Source organism: Teleopsis dalmanni, chromosome X (genome assembly GCF_002237135.1).
Source record: "Teleopsis dalmanni isolate 2A chromosome X, ASM223713v2, whole genome shotgun sequence".
NCBI classification, from domain to species: Eukaryota; Metazoa; Arthropoda; class Insecta; order Diptera; family Diopsidae; genus Teleopsis; species Teleopsis dalmanni.
The window spans coordinates 76749621-76773910 of record NC_051848.1 but is presented as its reverse complement, the minus strand read 5'-3'; the positions used below and the strand labels follow the sequence as shown (position 1 = coordinate 76773910).

At 34.3% G+C, this 24290-nt stretch overlaps 2 protein-coding genes across 4 annotated transcripts in view; one reads left to right on the top strand and one right to left on the bottom strand.

The window, feature by feature from the left end:
* The first annotated feature begins 6646 nt into the window (after positions 1-6646).
* On the top strand, positions 6647-8655 carry LOC119662447. Of its 3 annotated transcripts, none has more exons than XM_038072069.1 (3): positions 6647-8047; positions 8168-8418; positions 8506-8655. In XM_038072069.1, the coding sequence occupies exon 1, from the start codon at positions 6682-6684 to the stop codon at positions 7957-7959; it is 1278 nt and encodes a 425-aa protein (XP_037927997.1). In that variant the 5' UTR covers positions 6647-6681; the 3' UTR covers positions 7960-8047; positions 8168-8418; positions 8506-8655. The 3 variants fall into 3 exon arrangements, with proteins under 3 accessions (XP_037927997.1, XP_037927996.1, XP_037927995.1); XM_038072068.1 differs by having other exon boundaries at positions 8130-8418; XM_038072067.1 differs by having other exon boundaries at positions 8115-8418.
* Positions 8656-10323: 1668 nt separating this feature from the next.
* LOC119688563 overlaps positions 10324-24290 on the bottom strand; it is a 16691-nt gene continuing 2724 nt past the window's right edge. Inside the window, exons 2-5 of the mRNA XM_038103236.1 lie at positions 18074-18224; positions 16717-17979; positions 13248-16641; positions 10324-10363 (exon numbers count right to left, since the gene is read on the bottom strand). Coding sequence (XP_037959164.1) covers positions 10324-10363; positions 13248-16641; positions 16717-17979; positions 18074-18224 — 4848 coding nt within the window. The remainder of the gene's footprint in view (positions 10364-13247; positions 16642-16716; positions 17980-18073; positions 18225-24290) is intronic.

Below are 24290 nucleotides of genomic sequence, written 5' to 3'. Positions count from 1 at the left end.
TATTATTATAAATTAATTTATATCATATCCCCATCTTATAAATCGACTCTTTGATTAATTGCGCGCACCGAGAAAACGATAAAGAAATATTTGTGATTCTCAAGCTATAACTCTGCTCTTTAAGTTATCTTTTAAGTCCATAATAGTATATGGTATACTTGTAGAATAAATTGTTAGATCTATTTTTTTAGAGGAAGCTTTTCATGTGGGAAACAATTTTCGATTTTTAATTTTCAATTTACAATTAGCAGTTTTCATTTGTTACGAAAATGTGTCACTCTATAGTTATTATGTTTAAATCTTATGGCCTGGAGTATAGTTGAGATCCGAGTTTTTAGTATGTTTGTATACATATTCTATCCTTGGAATGTATTCTGTGTATATTTTATAATCTTGTTGAGATTGGGTTCTATTTAACGTGATAAGAATTTGACAATAAAAATTGAATACTTACTCCAACTTTGATTGACTTTTAAGCTATCTTTGACGTGTTTTGTGATGGCGCGTTACAATATCAGATTGAAGACTTGGTATGAGAGTTTATTTCAGACATGGTATTTTTTTTGGTCATAAGAACAATCAATTTATTTCAATCATGTTTCAGATTTAAGTCATTTTCAGCATTAAAAATAGTGAAAAAAGTCATACAGTATATTTTTTTCTTCTCTTTGAATGCTATAACATAAGGACTCCTATAAGATTCCTTATATGTATAAACAGAAGAATTAATTGAGTTGCAAATGGGCTATAATCTTCTTCATACATCACCAAATATTTAAAAAATTTTAACCATAATAATTAGGTAATTATTTGTCTAGGTTACTATTACTGTGTATTGCATCCGACATGCATTTGCATATGTGACTCTTAACGCAGGTTTTAAGTGACAATAGGGATAAGAGTATCATTTAATCCATTCTACTGATCAGAATACCATATTTACCATCGCTTAATTTTGCTAATAATTAATTGCTAATCAATCAATTTAAAAGGTACTTCTGAAATATTACAACTCTTTCTGAAAACATCAGCTACATTATATCTTCTCTAGACTTTGGGTACCTAGTTTAATAAGAATGACCCATAAAAGAAATTTGGATTGTAAGATAAATTCGAAATAAACAGAGCGTTAAGGTAAAAGTGTGAATAAAATAAGGACAGCTTTGTTTTTTGTGATAAATTAAAATTTAGAAATTGTGTTGATCATCTGCTAGGAGGTCAATTTTGCTGCCCATTGACTGTTATACCGGTATATTATTTGTGTTCTTAATATAGCAAAGCATGCACACATAATATACACTATAAGATTTTGTTATTCAAAGAGTTTCAAATTCATAGATCCTTAAGAGACTATATTTCAACTGTGCACTAATCATCCTGTCGCGATTCCTATTAAACAAATTGCAGTTAATTTTAGGGGAGAAAAAGAGAAAAGTTATTTAAACAGGGTCTTATAAAGTGAGCTTAGAAATCCCTGTTTAAGGTCTGTTTGAGGTCTTTTGGGCTTATGTGGGCTTATGTGTGCCACGGTTGGTTCAAAGTAAATGCATTTTGTGAGAAAATAAACCGTAAGTCGGTAAGACACTGTATATGTTGACTTCGTTAATGTTGTGCTTTAATGTAATTGGCTTTCTGAGTATACCAGTGGCTACATATCAACCGGAAGGGGGTGAGAGCACATGATCATTGAAACCAATTCACAGGACCATTAAGTAAAATTATGCATATATTGAATGTTTTTCTAGTTTCACTATGCAATGTGTGGTAAACTACACCATCTTTTGGCTTTTGCTTATTAAAGTCAATTAATTGTTAAATTATTTCAATTCGTTAGAGTTTCTGTAACTAAATTTCTCAAGCATTAAGCCTTTTAATATTATTGGTGAACTGAAAATAACTATTGTATATATTTTTGTAATAAGATTATTTTCCCTTCTAGTATCATATCCTCAATAACATCGAAGAAAAGAAAATGTTCAAAAGGCTTAATGTCTAAGATTCTCATTAGTATAAAAAAAAATGATTTCACTGTTTCTTTTTAATTCCATAATATTTATGCAAAGAAATATGAGCGTCGTATTTGTTAACATATTTCATCCTGAGGCCATAAGCTACTGCTAAATGTTTGACTTGGTATAATAAAAAAATCTTTTTGCAATCACAAATCCCATTCATTCATTCATAAACGATCGCATAAAAACCAATCCAAGCAAACCCAAGTGGCGAGGCGAACAGACGCACTCTTTGTGCATGGAAAATTACAACTATTTCACATGTTCACGTGACACTGTCACATGTGTAAACACAAGCTGTGACCCATGCTAGCGCAAACTGTAGTTTCTGCTAATCCGGGAAAAATAGACGGACAAACCGCGACGGGCTTCGAGTTGGTGCGAGCATTAAGTAAAGTTCATAAATAACAGAATTTGTGAAAATCAGCAAAAAATAAATGGAAAAAGTTTCGAACATTTGAAGGTGCCGTGCCCAGTTTGTCTACGGGTTTTAGCTTTTCAGATTCTTCGAAGTCGATCTTGGTGTATTTTTATTTATTTCTATTAAAAACAAAAAAAAAACAATTACTAAAAAATAAAACTAAAAAAAAAAATAAATACCAAAAGTAAAAGCAAGTAAATGAATAAGAATATACACTGAAAGTTGGGAGAAGAGTTCTTCTTCGAATCGGCAAAAGCAACGGCAACGGCAACGACAAAGACATGAGCAAGAGCATAGGCAAAGTCAACGGGAATGGGAATGGGAACGTTACTAGAAATATGTAATATGGAGAAGTAAATGGAGTTGCAGTTGTAATTGTAGCTTAAGTCTAAAACAGAACTTCCAAGAGTATTGGAATTCGTTCTAATCAATGAAAATTGACTTGGTGCGTACAAAGGCGCGTTCAGTGTAATTGCGCATTATTCGCCATAGAGGCTAGCGAAGTATGCAGCAATTATACACCAATGGAACCAAAGTCTAAGAGATATGCACAAAGCAATAAAAGGCGTTGCTCGTTCTATCAAAAGATGTTCTTTCACCCATAACTTATTTATACAGAATTTTAACTCTGCATTCTTACTTTGTCTCCACGTCGCTTTAGTGGTCTTCTGTATTTAATTGAACGCGGTGGGTCTGAAATGTAACTTCAATTAAAGTGTCAAAAGTTGTGCTGGATTTCCAGCGAAAGTGTTACAAATATTGTGCATGCATGTAGACACGCATTTATGCATTCATGCATGAGAATTACCACAGCTGGAAAAATCCACAAGAGCCTCCATGAAAACCACATTTTGTATATTTCTCAGCCAAAACCCAAAAAAACAAAAAAGAAATCAAGTCCCAAAAAAAAAAACAAAAATTCGGCTTAGGCTCTATTTGAGGTCACTGTAGCGCCAAATGCTTTAGCCGCATTTTTAATTCTTTCATAAACCTTATTATATTTATTTTAATTTTTTTCTTTATTTTTCATAACAATCAAGCAGAATTGTTAAGATACAAAAAGCATAAAACTTTAATAAAACATGCATAATCGCAGTTAATCGTGCTGGGCTAACGCAAAAGTAAAACGCACCGTGCACTGCGAAGAGCTCGAGAATGCCACTTTCTTTGGGTGTCAACCCGAGATATGCATAAAAATAATAAATAAAAAATAAAAAATAAAACTTAATCAACAAATTATTTTATTGTTTTATTGAATTTTTAATGCAAAATGAAATGCTTTTTAGCATTGATAAACGTCCACACAAGAGATCTATTGTATAGAAGGTATGCCTTAAACAGATTTCATTTGAATCAGGGCATTATTATTAATACTATTTGGTTACGATAACGATTTTATGATATTAAAATTTTTTTTTATTGATATGCTTAAACTAACAACGTCGGTATCACATATTCATTTATTGTTTAAGAGCGCAATCATTTTTAAGCTTCGTCGAATAATTCAGATACAATTGTAAATTTTCCATTTTTAAATTATAATAGCTTTTCACCGAAAACTGTGAAAATCTGAAATTTTTTGACATTAAGTTATACTTGGTTTAGATTATTAGCATTAATACTCAAAGAGATATATCTGCACCCCAAGATATATTACTGACTTCTTTTCACACTCATAATAAATAGATCTCTGATAGATATATTATAGATTTTGATATATTTAAGCTATATTAAGTTTATTTACTTCAAACCACCAGTTTAGGTTTAAGCATCTGATGTGTAATTGCCCGGTTCTCGCGAGAACTCGACAAAAATACTTGGGGACTTTCAGTTTTGCAGGACTGGAGTACATACCTGAGGATTCTGTTGCAATCTTAATAAATTTTGCTAATGAAACGCGCATCCTACGTGATGCATACAATCGCTAAAACAAGACTCTGATCTGGTATCGCAATGGACCTTAATGGTCTACGCGTGGCCTTTTTGGCCTGCCAGCATAATCTAATCTAACCACCTGTTTTAGAGGTTATCTACGCTTATTAGCACTTGGCGTTAATATGGTTAAGATATATTACTGACTTCTTTTCACACTCATAATAAATAGATCTGTGATAGAGATATTATAGATTTTGATATATTTATGTTATGGTAGGTTACCGTTTTTTATTTAGTAGACTGCGTGTTACTTCAAGCCGTCTGTTTTAGAGTTTAGCTATAAAGGCACTTGGCGTTAACATGATTTTTCCAGATAAATGAATCCGCAAATCTTTCATAAATATGTGAAATTATCACATTATGTAGATAAACTAGCGGACAGGTATTTCTTTTGAGATTGAATGTAACTTTCAATGCATAATTGTGTTGAAGGTTTGCTGGATGTCAAGAAATGCTGCTGTGTAATATTGGCTTTTTCTCATATGTATCTGTTACTATACTAACAATTCGGCGGTACTGCTTATGTGTTCTGTAAACTTTTTTAAACATATATTCACTTCCGAAGTGTGACGAATCTGAAGGCCTATTTGACAAGGTAAGTTGAAAAAGTACAACTACTAACAGTGATGAGAAGGTGTTAGTAGCATTCGAGAGAAGAATTCTTCGCAAGATCGATGGTCCTTTACGCGTTGGCGACAAGTATCAAATTAGATGGAACGATGAGCTGTATGAAATAATCGCGGTATTGACATAATTAAAAGCATAAAAATTGAGCAGCTTCGCTCACTTGGTCATGTCGTGCGAATGAAAGAAAGTGCTCCGGCTAGAAAGGTGTTTGATTCGGTACCCGCCGTTGAAAAACGCAGTAGACGACGTCCGTATTTTCGGTGGAAAGACCAGGTGGCCAATAATTTGAAGGCCGCCTGGTATTATACGGCGCTCGGTATTACCAACTGGAGATAGCAAGCAACTAATCGGGCTGGCTGGCGGAGGCTATTCGACGCTGCCAAGGACGACTCACGTCTGTAATGGCCAACTAAAACAAAACAAAACCAAGTTAAAAAAGTGGAACGCTTCAACTTCGGTAGGTGTTAAGGGAGTTTCATTGGGCTTAAACAGAATGCTTTCGTTTCTATTTCACTACAAAGTCTAGTGAAGCAATTATTATAAGTGCATTTCAGTTGCCAGATTTTCAGTAGAAAAATCAATTTGTACACAGTTCTTAAGGGATATATCTTATAGTTGGATATTTAAGTTGCACGCATTTGAAAGGCAGTAATATATGCGACAATGACTGGTGAATGATCACAAAAAAGATCATCATCCACAGCAAGATTGAAAATCATTATTAACACAGTTTTTAAGGGTTATATCTTATAGTTCAATATAAAGTCACACGTATCTAAAAGTTAGTACTATATGCGACAATGACTGGTGAACAATCACAGCAAAGATCGTCGCTTTTAGTTATGTGCAGGTATTTAATCATACATATCGAAATAGACCATAAAGTAAAGAATTTTACCTATATCAGTAGGGCTATACGTTAGCTTTCGTGTAAAAAGCGTAGGGAACCTATTGTATGAAATACATTTATTATTTATATTCCAGTAATTTTGGATTGATCAGTTTTGAATAAAGGCATTGATCAATTACCGCCATATATATATACTGGTTTAAGTGTTAAAAAGAATCATTCGTTTTAAGATGATTTAAGACTACATACATTATACATTAGTAAAAGTACATTATAGTTACATATAATAATAAGCTAAAGTGCTTACATTCAACTTGTATACTTGTAGTTTTATTTGCAATATCACTATTGTATTCTCACTATTATTTAATTGAGAATATGTCACTCACACAAATAAAATGTTAGAGAAGACCGTGTCCCTGGCGCAGTTACCTATTTTACGAGAGTATTAACTGATATACGTATCTGGAGAAACCGCCTGTATACATCCAAGATGATGCTTATTGTTTATTTTAATATTCATGGCTTAGTGCATCTGAACTCTTTCTTAGGTAACTGGGAATTAACAGATAATGCTATTGAAAATTACTAGTTGTTTGAAATAATCGCCGCTAAATTTAATGAATTCGAGTACTTTTTTAATATTATCAATAACATCTTATGGTTCATTAAAAAAATGTTCGCCTATATCAACTTACATTTTTTTTATATAATTTTCTGTTGTAGTATGCTTTGGATTTAAAAGAAAATATGATCAAATTAAGAAGTTTATGTAAAATGAAATTATTTCTTGTAAAAACCAGATTTTTTTTGTGTTATCAAAATTTAAAGTTAACATGTATGTCGACTTATTTGGCGGGTGCAGTGGAAACCAACAATTCAATGAAGAATTGAATCAATTGGAAGAAATTGTGAACCATGACTCTCCCAGACAAGTAGCACAACAATTTACGAGTTTATTACTCAGTAACAGTCCATCACATGCCAGTGCTGTATCACCGGAAAAACGCAAAAATATTAATAAAAAACTAACAGAAATATTTAGGCAGGAGCCTAGAAGCTGCCGAATGGCGCAGAAGCTATGTAGTCTATTCGAACAAAATGACAGACGAGCTTCAGGGCAAGGTGAAGAAACAGATACACTATATTCTACTTTAGAACACATTTACATGCATGAGACGCCAAATAATCGTTTTCAAAATCAAATGCAGCGCTTTCTAGGATCGAATGAGGGACCAGAATTGAATGACATGCAAATCGCTCAAAATTTGTGTCGCATACTTCATGCTCATATAAAATTTGCTAATGATTTTGGTATGCATTTAAGTCGAATGCATCAAGCCGCCAATTCGACCGATAGAGACCAACATAATTCAGAAGATGATGATCAATTTTTGGGACCAATGGACACTCTAGGGACAAATTGTGAAGGAAATGCGACAATTGAACCGCCCAGTGCTGGAAAATATAAATTTAATATAGCGAAAAACGATTGGATTGAGCCAAAGCAAGTAAAAAAGATTGTTCGTTATACAAAAAGCAAACAACCAAATATAAATCGAAATAGTAAAAAATTTCAGAAAGTAAATAGTGGAAAATATGGTACCGAAATTACTAAAATAAACAACAAAGTTCTTGCAAAGGTTAATCCAAACACCATGCCTAAAAGATTTGGTGGTAATCTAAAACAAGTACAAAAAATGACACCAACATTCACAAAACAGAGTTGTCGCAGTAAGGGCCGGAAAGCTGCTTCATGTAACAGCGATCAGGATAATGTAAGCATTGACTGTGTAACTAAGAATATGCAGGTGAATACACAATTGAGAAACTATAGAATGAACTTGCGAGATGCTAGGTTGAAGACGGCAATAGATGCGTCTGTGACAGCTAGTATTAAAGTGATGTTTCCTAAAATCGATAAAAAAATTCTCGCCAGACCTATTAGAAAAAAATTAATAAAAAAAATTAAAGAAAAGCCTATTCGTTCAAGTAAGCTTTTTGATGGTGTTACGATGATATGTCCTGAAAATCATGAAATACGTAAAACGGTCGTTAAGTCTATTAAAGACAGTCTTAAAAGGAAAAGCAAGTGGTGGTTAGCTCCTTGCTAATCGCTTAGGTTCTATATACATATGAACACAACTCCACGAACTCAACAAAACATCACCAAACACATCAAAAAACGGAGTAAGGATAGAGGTATTTTTCACATTTCTATATAATTCCTACATTCACTTACGAATTTTAAATTGACCATAAATAATAGAAACTTAATGCTTAGAACAACGACAGTGAAGTAAATATCTTTATTTTGTAAAGCTAATAACATAATATTGACAAGAATTTCGAAGAAACGAAGTTGAGTCTCTAAATCTGACATTTACTTATAAAATCTGGTAGAAAAGTAATTTTGAGAAGTACAATGCCCAATAATTTAACGTAAATTATGTCCTTGCCGAGTGTTTGCTTATATACTGAAAACCTGAAGATCCTATTAAACCGAAAGCGATGCGATTAATAAATCTAGTTGGTTGAAGGACCTGCCCTTATAACAAAATGTGCTTTATACGGTAAGACAGATATCCGTTCATGTGGATATTCGTTTAATGGAACATTAACTGCATGTAATGCTTTTTCTTTCTTTCAATTTCTTTTAGTTCACTCCATCTTATAACTAATGGAGAGCTCTTTAGCCCCAGTTTTGGACTGTGGATGAGAATACTTTAAAAGCGGATTGTTTCAATTACTTTGATAAATGTTATGTTTGTTTCACACTAAACATAAACCAAAATTTTAAATTATTTTTTTATATTTGACTAAAATTACGGTTAAATATATTTTCTTATATATATTATTTTGTTCAAAATTTGAATATAAAATGAAAAGTAATTAATAGTAGTGAACTTATTGCATTTTAATTGGCAATTCAATTGCTCTTCTCTATTTATGAACAATATTTAGATATATCCTGTCAGGCCTACTATGTCCTCATCATTACCAAATCCTCTGTGATAATTATCGCATATTAAAGATTTTCCTTATTTACTATCATTTCTTACGACAGAAGAACTAATTGTATAATTGTATATATATTATAAGGAAAAGGTTTTATATTCTTGCCTAAAATCTTTACGATAATTAATAATAATTGTTTATATTCATAATATATGTTTGTATACTAATATAATTAAATTTAATATATTTATTCTTCATTATTTATAACATAGATGATACAATATAATATACCTTAGAGGCGAAAAGATAGTGGATAAATCAAATAATCACTTAAAAAAAATTATGTTGATATTGTAGCTATAGATTTGCTTTATTTAGAATAGATTAGTAATGGAGATAGCGAAGAGGGAATGTTTCAAATGAAATTATGAAATCATAAATGAAACTTAGTCATCAAATTTTTGCCAGAAATTTATAATTAGATTCTTTGTCTTTCACAGTACGCTGGGTAGAATGATGAGAAGTATTGACCAGATAATGACGTCGTATTTGATTAAAGACCACGCAATGAGAGGTTGCGAAATGAAGAGGTGAAATAGAACCTCCGCAGAAGGCGATGACGACTACCTGAGAATATGTAGCCATATAAAAGTGTGTCCGTTTCTTAAATGTCAGAATATATCCATTTGAATATTTGGCGTTTTTGCAGCACAAAAAAGAGCTTTGTACCATTCGGATAAAAGTAACGATTAAGAACTTGGAAGAACTACCGAGACCTTTGTTTCGTTATTTTGTTTATGTGAATATTTATTGTATTATTAAGGTTAACAATTTCAAAAGTTGGCAAAGTAATATAAGTGTTGTTTTCAAGAGGTTTTAGGGATTAGCTCTCCGGTTTATTTCGTTGTAGCGTGCATTAATGACTGGAGATGTATAGTACAGTTAACCTGTGAGAATAGTTTTGACCTAGTCCAAGAATAATCGTGATATTATATTTGGGGTTAAGAATGGTTTGTAGGGCAGACAGCCCATCGGAGAGGTTATTGCATATTTAAAGGCGCTGTAATACCCAATCTTCAGAAGTTAAAAAGCTGAAATGAGAGACAAGAATGAACGTAGTGGCAGTGTCCATATAAGAGCCGTCTTTATAGTCGAAATACTATAATTAATTGAATTCGAAATACTCGATTTGTTCATGGTATGTATGTTGGTATGTTGTTGAAGTGAAGATTAAGGTTAAGTCATATTTGGTCCCAAAGCACTTAGGATATCTTGTGGATTTAATATAGTGAATTATTTTCAACTGCATACAGAATATCGAACAACGGAGTGACGTAAAAACTAATTTGTGTCTGTGTTTGTTTTTAAATGGCAATTTTTAATAAATTGTTGTTACAACCAATATATACGTTATACTTAATGATATAAAGTAAGTAATGTTGGGTAAGAGATGATAAACGGATCACTTAAATCACGATTACATGAATAAAATAAATTTAACGGTGAAGGGAGCAATAAACTTAAGGCTTACTGCCATGTGGTATGGATAGTCCGTTTTTGCTAAATCAAAGAGTAAAATTTGAACAGGATATTAGTGTCAACGTTAAATTGTCCAGAAGGCAATGTAGATATCAGGGGAAACACTTTCTTGACACAAGCCAATGCAACATGAAAGATTACCATTTCTAAAATAAAATTCCAAAGAGCTGTGGCCGATTAAAATATTTTAACCCCATATTATTAAGTAGTAGAGTTAGAAAGGTGCAGTTTGATTTATTGCACCTATAAGAGGATGCACACTTGTTCAGTACTAATACTGTTTTAGAATAATAATTCTAACGATATAATAAATCCAACAGAAACGTTTTTAAAATAAACTTATTGCTGGTGGATGGATGGCTTTTGATTTTCCCTACTTTTAATGCAATAATTTTGTCTTTAAAAAAGCTATTATGACAAGAGTCAGCACTATATAAATATTTTATACTAAACACCTATTTTTTGTATTTCGATTTATCTAATTTATTTATTAAGAAAATTGTTTTAGTTTGCAATGCAATTATCAATAGTGACACGTAACTATGTTGCAAAGAAATATTCAATGACCAAGAAGGACCCTGTATTATTTCTCTATCTTAATTTGGAAACAACATTTTTCAGTGCTAATGAAAATATCTTTTTGCTGATTGATTACCGCAATCTGACCATAACACAGAGTTAGTCTTTGCAAACAAAGAAGCATCTAATTTAACAAAGCACATAATATTGAAGCAGACACGTACCCTCAAGCATATAGAAGTATCTTCAAAAGATCATCAGAACAAACAAAAAATGTTTATTGAAACAAGTAAAGTAATGTTCTTTTATCTGTTTGAAGTAAATTACAATTAAATCCAAAAGAAATTAAATAGAAAATTCAGAAGAAATTAAATCTTGTGCATGTGCTACGTGCTGCACTGTTGTCGATTGGTCTGCACATTCGTGGAAAACGATTGCGTTTAAGAAGTTCAGCACCCAAAACGCTTCGGTAAAGTTCTTGACATGAAAAATGAATCACAGATGTTCATTTTGAGGCCAGTGCACTTGCACTTGAAAGACCTAAGTTATGTGTAACTTGTTGGGCTGATTTTCAGTGAACAATAGAGCGAAGTGTCAAACTATTACTCCAAGGCTCTAATGCAAGCAACAACATACAGAATGTGTGAATAGTACAACGATATATAAAACGAATGTAATATATTCATAAAAGTAGATGGAATGCAAAATGTTTACCTCCACATAAAGATACTTTCTTGAAAAAAATAAATCATTTCATCCACTCAAAGTATATAGCATAAATATGGACTTGTATACAAATTTGTATCAGTTGCGCTAAAACACTGCAATGCTTACAACCATTTTTCAAACACAACAACCCTAGCGTGAAGAACAGAAAACTGATCTATAGTCAGTTAATTAGACCAGAATTATTTTATGGATGTGTCGCGTATAGCAAAGCTGCCGACTCTACTATACAAAAGCTACAAGTCGCTCAATGTCAGGCTCTCCGAAGGCTCTTCAAAGTGCCTTGGTACATCCGCACAAACGACATGCTAAGAGACCTTAGAATAGACCTGATCAAAAAATACATAAGGGACAGAGCCCTGAAGTTATATGCGAAAATTGACAGGCTATCCTACTTACCACTATCTAATCTTAGAGTAATCAGTCTCCGCACGGGGAGGTACGCAAATCTCAGATCAATCACTGAATAATCATGAAGCTTATAAGAAATACATAAATTAGTCAATGAGATGGGTTCATTAAACGATTTGAAAGTTTCAGTATTAATTGTTCTTCGCCATGTTGTCGTTGGCTTGCCTCTGGGCCGAGTTCCCTGGGGATTCTTTATTAGCGCTGTGTGCGGGATATCGTCACAAGGCTTATGCTGGGTGTGACCTATCCACCCATATTTTCGCTTTGGAGTTTCAACATTAATAGACGTTTGGTCAGTTTGCCTCCATAGTTCTTCATTTGATATCGTCGCTACCATATTTTCATTATGTTTCGCAAGAATCGGTTGCTGAAAGTTTTTAGTGTCTTTTTAATCTCCTCCATTACAAACCAAGTCTCTGATCCGTATAACAAGACAGATTTAAAGCATGCATTATTTTTTTTTTTTTGTGTTTGTGCAGATGTTGTGTGCATGACATATATTTTGTAGCCTTCCGAACGCTCCTCTTGCTTTTTGTCTTCAATGGCTTATGTCCTATAAATAAAGCTCTCCATGTTATTCACATCTTCGCTGCCAATTGTGAAGTAGGCTGTATTATTGAATTTTATGCGTATAGATTTAATTTTTCTTATATTTATTTTAAGACGTGTCATTCCTTATAAATCCAAAGGTAATAGATATTAATATTGTAAATTATAAGCGTTTTTATAATTGGGTTTTATGATCTTTATTTCAATTTCTTTAACACAATGTAAATTATAAACGTTTTTATAATTGGGTTTTGATTTCATTTAATTTATACAATTGAATTTATACAATTTCGGTTATTGATTGTTTAATCACTTTTTTATGTGTACCCGTGTGTTGACACGTTCGCGATCGAAAAACAAGAGACAGCATCAAACCAACGGAGTTTACTTGCAGCCCAAAAAATATAACAAAAAAATTGCTCATCTCGAGCGCAAAAACAAAAGGCAATAAAAACAAGACTTAGAACCGTTGGTTTGATTACATCTTATACAGGGTTAGTTAGATAAATTAATTAACCATATATATTAACCATATAAAATATTATATATGAATTATATAATATATTAATTATAATAATTTAATTATACAATATATGATTTAAAATAGATTAAAATATAATATATAAATCATATAACACATCAATTATAATAATTCTACAGAATCCTACAATATTAACAATTTGACTTTAACCGCTCTAACATCCCGCCCCCCTTGAAAGGATTTTCAATTGGTAATAGTGCGAGTTTGTGGATTGGACGCCGTATTACTCCTTTTGGGGTTTGCACATCAACAACACGAACCAAATTATCTGGACCCCTGATGCAATGCACGATTCGGCCCATCAACCAGCGTTGTGGAGGCATATTGTCTTCATGGATTAAAACCAGAGCCCCCTCGGTGATGTTAGATTGTTCTTCTGTCCATTTGGTGCGTATCTGCAGCTCATTCAGATAGTCTCTAGACCATCTGCGCCAGAAGTGATGTTTGACTGCGGTTATACGAGACCATTTATCAATTAATGAAGCAGATTCATACTGAGGACTTGGTTCAGATAAAGTTTTGAGCGGCCCACCGATAAGAAAATGTGCTGGCGTTAGCGCTTCATAATCGCTCGGGTCACAAGAATGAGGTGTGATTGGTCGCGAATTTAAGATAGCTTCGATTTCAATCAGTGCTGTTCCAAGCTCCTCAAAGGTGAATCGAGTATTTGATAGTGTTCGATACAGATGGCCTTTCGCGCTTTTTACAGCCGCTTCCCATAGACCTCCAAAGTGAGGTGCTCGGGGCGGTATAAAATTGAAATTTATGAATTGGTTGCTGCAAAAGGTCTGCAGCATCACTTGATTAGACTTCTCGAAAAACATTCTTTTTAACTCTGCTAGTTTGTTGTTAGCCCCAACGAAGTTCGTGGCGTTGTCGCAATAGATGTCTGATGATAACCCTCGTCTACCGATTAACCTTTTCAGTGCTGCAATAAATGCCTCCGTAGATAAGTCTGACACGGCTTCTAGATGAGCTGCCTTTGTAGACAAACAAACGAACACGGCTATATAGGTCTTATATGGAACCCGTCCCCGAATTCGGAGATACGTTAATATCGGACCGCAAAAATCTACCGCAGTACGCGCGAAAGGACGACTTGGAGTGAGGCGTTCGATTGGGAGATTACCCATCATTTGATTAAGTAGTTTGGGTTTATAACGCACGCAGTGAATACACGAGTGCACGACTCGGCGTGCAATTTCTCGAATATTAATTATCCAGAAGTTTAGTCGAGTAAGGGCAATTAGTGCTTTTGCGCCTGCATGATAGTTGCACAAGTGTATATGCCGAACATAAAGTTCCACAAAATAACAGCCCTTCGGCAACAAAATAGGGTGACGTTGGCCTACTGAGATGTCACTCAGCTCGAGGCGACCTCCCACCTTTAGTAATTGATAACCGAATACATTGTCCAGGAAGGGATTTAGATGCTTTAATGTACCTTCGGCTGGGTTCCCTCGTTGTAGGCGTTGTATATCAATTTCGAAGAATTGCTGTTGGATGACCCAAATAATACAGTGCAATGCCTTTTGTAGCTGAATAGGTTGGAGGGTACATTCTCCGTTCTTCAATTTATTCTTGGTTACATGATAAAAACGCTGTACCTGCGCTATTACTCGTAGCATCTTAGTGTATGAACTATATCTTGACAATACCTGTAATACGTAGTTGTCTTCATTTGTGTTAACGAATACAACCTTTCGCGTCTCTTTATTGACTTCTTCCATATCCAGGTTGTGACATTTCAAATGCGGCCAGTATTTATCAGCGAGTAACAAAAATTCCGGCCCCGTAAACCAACAAGACTCTGATAATTGGCGGATGTTACAGCCGCGCGACACAACATCTGCCGGGTTGGATTGGGTAGGAACGTGTCTCCATTGCCCATTTGCGGTAATATCTTGAATTTCCGCTACTCGATTGCCAACGAATGCAGACAGGGTTGATGAGTGCTGCTTCAACCAATGTAATACAATCTGTGAATCAGTCCAAAAAAACGTTTCACCCTTAAATTGCGCAAATATTGGTTGGACCTTCTGATACAGTTTGGCAAGAAGTAAGGCACCACAGAGTTCTAGTTTAGGTAGCGACTTCCGCTTTATAGGTGCCACACGGGATTTTGCAGTGAATAGCCTGACCGTCACCTTACCTGATGTGTTTTGTGATCGGAGAAATATACAGCAACCATATGCGCGTATTGAAGCGTCACAGAAACCGTGTACATCAACCTGTTGATAGTTTATGGATAGGCAGTACCTCGGCACCTTAACCGATGAAAGCGTTGTAAGATCTTGAATAAATGTTTTCCAAGCTGAGTGAAGATTTTGAGGGACTGACTCGTCCCAGTCCACACGCAAAAGCCACAATTCTTGCATCATAATTTTGGCTACGAGTATGATCGGTGCTAGTAATCCAAGCGGGTCGAATAATGAAGACGCAAGGGATAAGATGGTGCGTTTTGTTACAATATGACCTGGTTGCGCATTAAACGAAAATAGGAAAACATCTTGCATTTGGTGCCACTTGATGCCTAGAGCGCTGGTGACTGTATCTGTATCAAGATTCAAACTCTTTGTTGTAGTATCGCTGATGAAGTCATGATGGTTTGAATGCCATTTGTCAAGATCGAAGCAACCCTTCTGTAGAATGGCCGTTAACTGATGTCTGATATTGGTGAGTTGATCAATGGAATCTGCTCCACCTAAGAAGTCGTCGACAAAGAACGATGATTTAATGAGTGCAGCGCCTATTGGGTATTGTGTTTCAAATTTGTCCGCCAAATACTGCAAACTCCTGGTTGCTAGGAAAGGTGCTGATGCAGTACCATAAGTGACTGTATTCAACTCGTAAGTACTAACAGGATCGGACTCCGTATCTCGCCAAAAAATATATTGGAATTTTCGATCTGGTTCATCTATCAGTATCTGTCGGTACATCTTAACAATGTCAGCCGTCAAGGCATATCGGTGCAAACGAAATTGAAGTAGCAACAAATATAACTCCGACTGAATTGTCGGGCCGACCAGTAGAATATCATTTAATGAACGTTGCGAAGTTGTTGGACATGACGCATCAAAAACCACCCTCAGCTTGGTCGAAGTGCTCGACGGTTTTAAAACACAATGATGAGGGATATAATAATGAGGTTCGTTGGTTTTCGGAGTCTCAACACGCGTCATGTGTCCGAGCTCTCGATATTGTTTCATGAATTCTTGATAGTCTTGCTTCAGTGCACGATTAGATGACAATCGCCGTTCTACAGAATAAAAACGGCGCAAGGCGATATTGTGTGTCAAACCAAGACAATCTGGTGAATCTTTGAATGGTAACCGAACGACAATTCTTCCCATCGCATTTTGGTGAACCGTTTCACGATATAATGACTCACACGCAACATGTGCTGGTGACCATGACTTTGAAGCCGATTGCACTTCCTCTATCTTCCACATCATTTCTAATTGATCGGAGACTGTATCTTCAACTGATAATAGGCATTTTGCTGCTGGTGATGCAAATGGCTGACCCTTGTACTTGCCAGATACAATCCATCCTAATAGTGTTTTTTGAAGTACTGGAAGATTTTCACCTAGTTTGATTTGACCGACAGACAAAATATCAAAGAAACTTTCAGCTCCAAGCAAAAGATCAACGCGCTTGGATTTAAAGAATTGCTCATCGGCGAGAGGTGTATTTGGTGGAACCTTCCACGACGATATATCGATTTCAGAACTTGGTTGATATGCGATGTGATTCGTAATACCAAAGTTTAAAGCAAGTTCAAAATTTGAATGACGAGATTTGATTGATGTGAGCGTCTGATACTTAATGTTGGTCAACGAACTACCAATACTGGAAACATGCAACCGATGTTTATGTTTTGCTAAACTAAGCTTCTTTGAAAACTCCTCCGTTATGAAGTTGACCTGAGAGCATGAATCAAGTAAGGCTCTACCCACTTGATAACTTCCCGATGAATCCTTCACTAAAACCAATGCAGTGGCAAGAATTATTTGCTCGGCCGATGACATATTAAGATGGGGATGGCTGGCAACGTTGTCGTTGGGCATAGCAGCGTGTTCTGTGCGTCGTGATGATCCCGCGCTCTTAATATTCGTTGGCAATTGCGAATGATGCAAGAGAGTGTGATGTGGCTTTGCGCAAACCTTACATTTAAACGTTGATGTACAATTAACCACATGATGGCGTGGCGATAAGCAGTTTATGCAGAGTTTTAGGCTCTTCACCTTTTCAAACCTTTGAACCACCTCCAGTGCCTTAAAACGATGACAATTCTGTATTAGGTGTTCATTGCTAGAACAAAATGAGCAAGAATTGCTAGATGTAGATGCAACAAATGCGTATTGTTTTGAGCGTCTGTTAGTCTTGGAGTTAAGACTATTAGGTTTACGTTGTGATGATGACTGATTGCCGTTTCCACTGTCAAGTGATTCGAGAAACTGGCAATGTCTATCCAACAATTTTGAGCAATCTTCCCAACTGGGTAATGTGTCAAAGTTACGCGATTCATTCCATTTCCTACGTGTAATTGCGTCCGTTTTTTGCATGATTAACGAGATAAGTAGAGCCTCACATATTTGTTTCTCTGTACCTAGCGAACAGAGTGAACCATACAAAGCGGATGCATTGTTTACCAGACTACGGAGTTGTTGGCTTGACTGACCCGATACTGCTGGTAGATCAAATAGTGTCGCGATATTTTCGGCGAAGATTAGGCTATTATTGTCATAGCGCGATTTAAGCCTATCCAGAGCCTTTGGATAGTTTTCATTCGAAATAGGAAATGCCTGTACTGTCTCTAGAGCTTGACCAGTAAGGCAGTTCAGCAAGTGATTAAATTTTTCAATATTTGTGAGGTATATTTCGCGATCTATGTATGATTTGGAGAAACGAATTAATAAAATTGTTATAATCCGAGTACTTACCACTGAATGTAGGTAATTTTAACAGTGGTAATTTTTTACTTGAGGTGGGCATCATTGCTGTTACGTCTAGCACTGATGCATTGTGGGCCTCTTCCTGCAGTTGAGACATGATTAATATTTTGGTGGAAACGTATAGGTCTTCTAATTCATCTCTAGCTGAGTCAGTTGCATCTAATTTCTCGATCAACGTCTGAAAAGCTAAGATTTGTTTAAAATATGATTCTAAAATACCTAGTCGACATTTCAGTTCTGGTTGTGAGAGCGAATTACTCTTTCCTTTGACGAACGCCTTGATTCTTGAAATACTCGCTTTCGTCGAGGCTCGCTGTTGTTTTAGTTCTGACAGTTCTGCCGTAGTGGTTGGCTCTGCCGTTGCCATTGAAACAGTTGTAGATACTTGAGAACAGCAAAGGATTTGACGAAGTCGAAAAGTCACAATAGCAACAGTGAGCTTTCCGAAATTGAACTGCTCTTACGGTGGTTGTTGTCAGACGCGACGTTGACGAACCCGCACACTTACTGATTGGAAGCAAATATTAACCAGTAATCAACAAGTAAGTTAACTTGTTGTTGTTGTTGTAATTGTTCAGCGTGACCTTGATGCGGACACGAGGTTCTATTTGGCGCTTAGCAGAACCTAAGCCGAGAACCATAGAATGCACAATAGTACACACGTACGATAGTATATAGTATATATGTACAGATGTAGGATATTATTAAAGTTAGCACACTTTAGATATATAACCGTTTAGGAGCAATACTCACACGAGCACATTATGGTTACAAATTAACCAAATACAATAAAAGCGAAAGTATGTACAATCAACAAGTAAAGATAGCTTGTTGTTGTTATTTTAACTGTCGAGCACGACCTTGATGCGGACACGAGATTCTATTTTGAGGTTAGCGGACCTAAACCGAGAACCACCAATTGCACAAGAGTATATACGTACGATAGTACATATGTAATATATATATAGATGTACGATATATTATAATGGTTAGCACACGTTAGCTATATAGCTGGTTAGAAAAAGTATTCACACGCGCACATTAATGGTTACAATTATCCAAAAACAATAAAAGCGAAAGTATGTACAATCAACAAGTAAAGATAGCTTGTTGTTGTTATTTTAAATGTCGAGCACGACCTTGATGCGGACACGAGGTTCTGATTTGAGGTTAGCGGACCTAAACCGAGAACCACCAATTGCACAAGAGTATATACGTACGATAGTACATAGGTAATATATATATAGATGTACGATATATTATAATGGTTAGCACACGTTAGCTATATAACTGGTTAGAAGAAATATTCACACGCGCACTTAATGGTTACAAATTAACCAAAAACAATAAAAGCGAAAGTATGTACAATCAACAAGTAAAGGTATCTTGTTGTTGTAATGTCGAGCGCGATCTTGATGCGGACACGAGGTTCTGTTTTGAGGTTAGCGGACCTAAACCGAGAACCACCAATTGGACAATAGTATATACGTACGATAGTTCATATGTAGTATATATATAGATGTACGATATATTATAATAGTTAGCACGCGTTAGCTATATAACTGGTTAGAAGAAATATTCACACGCGCACTTTAATGGTTACAAATTAACCAAAAACAATAAAAGCGAAAGTATGTACAATCAACAAGTAAAGGTATCTTGTTGTTGTAATGTCGAGCGCGATCTTGATGCGGACACGAGGTTCTGGTTTGAGGTTAGCGGACCTAAACCGAGAACCACCAATTGCACAATAGTATATACGTTCGACAGTCCACAGAATAGCCGTGTGGAAGAAATGCACACACGCGTACACTAATGATTACAAACTTAATAAGAAAAAATGATTACCACACGTGGGTAATATTTAGATTTTTTAACAAATTGGAGATTAATAACCACTATTAAAATTGCAAAAAGTCCTGTCACGGTCGCCAATGTAAATTATAAGCGTTTTTATAATTGGGTTTTATGATCTTTATTTCAATTTCTTTAACACAATGTAAATTATAAACGTTTTTATAATTGGGTTTTGATTTCATTTAATTTATACAATTGAATTTATACAATTTCGGTTATTGATTGTTTAATCACTTTTTTATGTGTACCCGTGTGTTGACACGTTCGCGATCGAAAAACAAGAGACAGCATCAAACCAACGGAGTTTACTTGCAGCCCAAAAAATATAACAAAAAAATTGCTCATCTCGAGCGCAAAAACAAAAGGCAATAAAAACAAGACTTAGAACCGTTGGTTTGATTACATCTTATACAGGGTTAGTTAGATAAATTAATTAACCATATATTAACCATATAAAATATTATATATGAATTATATAATATATTAATTATAATAATTTAATTATACAATATATGATTTAAAATAAATTAAAATATAATAAAATATAATATATAAATCATATAACACATCAATTATAATAATTCTACAGAATCCTACAATATTAACAATTTGACTTTAACCGCTCTAACAAATATTTTAAAATCAGTTTTTAGTAATATTCCTATATAGCGCTAGCATTTTCAAAAAACTGTAGGCCGTAAGTCCAATCGTACAGTTGATTGTACAGGAAGATCTTGTACTTGAACCGTAATGGGGACTGACAGCTTATAAGCTAATGTAGTTTAGAAGTTTGTAATTTCATTAGTGCTTTTTTCGTTGAATAAAATATATGAAAGTAAGTATATATGTAAATATGTTAGTAAGTATGTAAGCAAGTAAGTATGTAAATTTGCAAGTAACTACTAAGTGGATTGATAATTTCATGGCTTCACAACAGGTGGGACCGCCAGGATAAAATCAATAAAATTTTGTATATTTGACAAGTTTTAAACAACAGTAGTACAAGTTTAGACTTTATCAGATATTTGGTTAGCTTTTTTTCAAATAACCTATTAAATTGGTGATTTTTTATTATATGGAAAAAATTGAATATTCGATTGAATATTAGAAATAATATTTCTGCATTTGAAAGGAATGAACAATGATGCAATCAAATTAGAAATAGATTCTGTTTACGACAACTATTTACTTGCACCTTCGTTAACATCCATAAAAAATTGGAAAGCTGAATTTAAACTTGGTAATACCAGTGTTTTTTTGTGAAGAGTGTCCGAGTCGTCCAAAAGAGGTCACAACTGAAAAAAACAGAAAAAATCGGGATTTGTGTTCCACGAACTCAAAAATCGGTTGGAAAAGTTTTGGCTTCCGTAAGTTTTGGATTCATGTTAAATAATTATCATAGAGTATATGGAAAAACGAAAAAGGAAGAACAATAATGCAGACTACGATTGCATATTATTGGAACGATTGAATGTGGTAATCAAGAAAACACGACCACATTTGTCGAAGAATAAAATTTTGTCTCTGCAAGATAACGCACCCGCTCAATGAAAATTACGTGTTTCCAAATTTGAAAAGATGGCTCTAGGGAAAGAGATTTGCTTCAAATGAGGAATGAGAAACTGAGGTATATTTTAAAGGACTTGATTAATTTTGGAGTATTATTCAAAAGGTATCCAAATGTTGAGAGATTGTTGGACTTGGTGTGTCGAGCTAAAAGCGGACTACATTGAAACATACAATATAATCTTCCAAAAAAAAATGCGTTTTTATTACTAAGGCTGTATATTTATCAATCCACTTAGTACTAGTACTTTAAGGAAAATTTGGCAGCCTTACTCTGTTTTCAGTTTTGTACGCTTTATTTGTATTGTTCAAAGTGATTAGCTGACAATAAACTTATTTTCATGCTTTTATGAATAATGGAAATAAAAGAAACACCAAGATTAATAAGAAGACCAACAGGTCTCCGGAATGTCTCCGGAATCAATGCGCAACAAATGAACGGATTTAAAAATTTTGACAAATTAAACGGTGCTTTTTTCAAGTCAAACTCTAGCTCAAAATGTGTTAAATGTAGAGTACAACGCGATATTTGAGCAGTTTTTAACTTAAACTGAAGTTATAGTAATCACTTTAAATTGTATTAAATTGTACTTCTCTTTAACAATAGAATTTAATGAATATATAAAAATATATTATCATTTTATAAATATTTAGATATTTTATTTCACAATAAAAATCAGTCATTTAACACCAAAATAAATTTTAGAGCATTGACTATTTAAATATTTTTTACTTACATTAATAATTCATTGTTCCACTTACCTGAAATAAAAAAAAAAATTGAAATTTATTAAACTCGAGGTAGAAACATATAATATCTTCAATAACAACAATATTAATCTAATTATATATATATAATAATTGAAGTCAAAAAATTATATTTAATCAAATCAGTAGATATATCCAAAGATCACTATTTGTGGATATGGGATAGTATTCCAAGATATGGGATAGTATATGGTCATTGCAAAAATTCTCTTGATTAAAAATCAAATTTATGTAGTTGGAAATTTCCTCACCATTACAGCCATAATTTATTTATATTTAACTCGGAATTTTTTCTTTAAGGCTTCCAAGAGAGTTATGTGATCACATTTAGTAGGTTCGCACAAAAACATTGTAAAGCTGTTATATATTCCTTACAAAGCATATCTAACCCTTGCTTTGCTCTTAGCTATTCCCACAACAAGGTAAGGTTGCAGTTTATCAAGTAAGCCATTCACGATAAAAAATTCTTTAATTTAATTTAATCTTTTGCAGTATTTATCATTCGAGCTCTTTACAACCTATAAGATGTAAACATTGGTCTACAAGCGCTAACCGACACTTGTGTGCTGAAGAAGAGAAACGCATTAATTCCTATGATTCATTCAAGAAAGAATAGTGAGTGAGTAAATGCTGTAAGCTATAAGGACAGGATGGAAGAGAGAAGAGGTATAATAAAAACTCGTTCTTTATTCGCGGTTAAGTTACCAGCAACTGATAATGCCGCACACGTTCGTAATGGTTCAATAGGTCAACGATGCGTTGAATGGTTAAATGGCATGGAAAATTTAGAATTATTTTTTTAAGAACTGCCAATTCTACTACCATTTATATTTCCACCACTTTCGCAACTTCGGCTGGAAGAAGCAGTAAGGTCCACAAGTTGTTAGCGCTATGCAGTTTCCGTAGAACATTGCGCAAGGTACAAATATTATAACCAAAAGGCGTCTGCAACGATTTTGATCTCAATATTTAGAAAAATTACACAAACAGCACAACCAACTTAGCCGCTGAGATGTTGCAAGTACCAAACGTTGAGTGTGGCAGCTAAACGGTTACATGTATGTATAGTGCGCCGACTCTACACAGGCTGCCTTATACCGCATTGCCGTAGTGCCGTAGTGCCGCAATACCCAATCTTCGACGAATGGCAGTTGGCTAACCGTTTCGTTTGCATTTTGTCAAAAGAATTCGGTGTTGAGATTATTGTTGTATGTAGTTTGTGTAGAATTTCCTGTTCTACTCCAATATTTTACTCCAATGTACGGAAAATCTGTTTTCGATTTACATCTTCATGTGTTGTTAATAATATTTTCATTTGTTATTTTTAGTATTTTAATTTATTGCAATAAAAAGTTGGCTTTGTTTTCGTTCGCATCGTCTTCTGCCGACTGTTTATTGTTGTAGTAGGAATTTTGGAGTCTAGTCGTTGCTTACAAAGTTCGGATAGTGTAGTTCTGTAATCAAGCGAAGGTTGAATGTTTTCAAATTATATTTTTAAATTAGAAAACTTTAATTACTTGAGCTTAAGTTTTGTGTTTGTATTTCGGAAAAATGACATATTATGTTTCCTCCATTCGGAGATTAACTTTTTTAAAATTTATACCGTCTCTATTGATATTATTATTATATATTTCAATACACAAATCCTTCAGACGCTGACGTAAGCTTTAGTTGATTTGCTTACTCCTGATGCTACTTATTATCTGCAAAAAAGGCTTTAAAAATAAACCAACTATTAAATTGAATAATCCAATATGCCCATCGTCCATCGCAGTTAAGAAAGTTCAACATTTTTTTCTGTTGTTTGTTTGGTTACTAAGAGAGTTTATCTCATGGAATATTAAACTCACCACTATCGATTCTTGGGTCTTAATAACATCAGTGTATATATAAAGCTTTTAGCTATAGAATGGAGTTGTGGAAATGTTTAAGCTTTAAACAGGTTGTTGGATAGATGTGGACACCGCAAAAAATATGTGATACGTTTATTGGTAAATATAACGTCAGTAATTTAATTTCAGAATAAAGTTAATAAATCTAAGAATGATGGCGT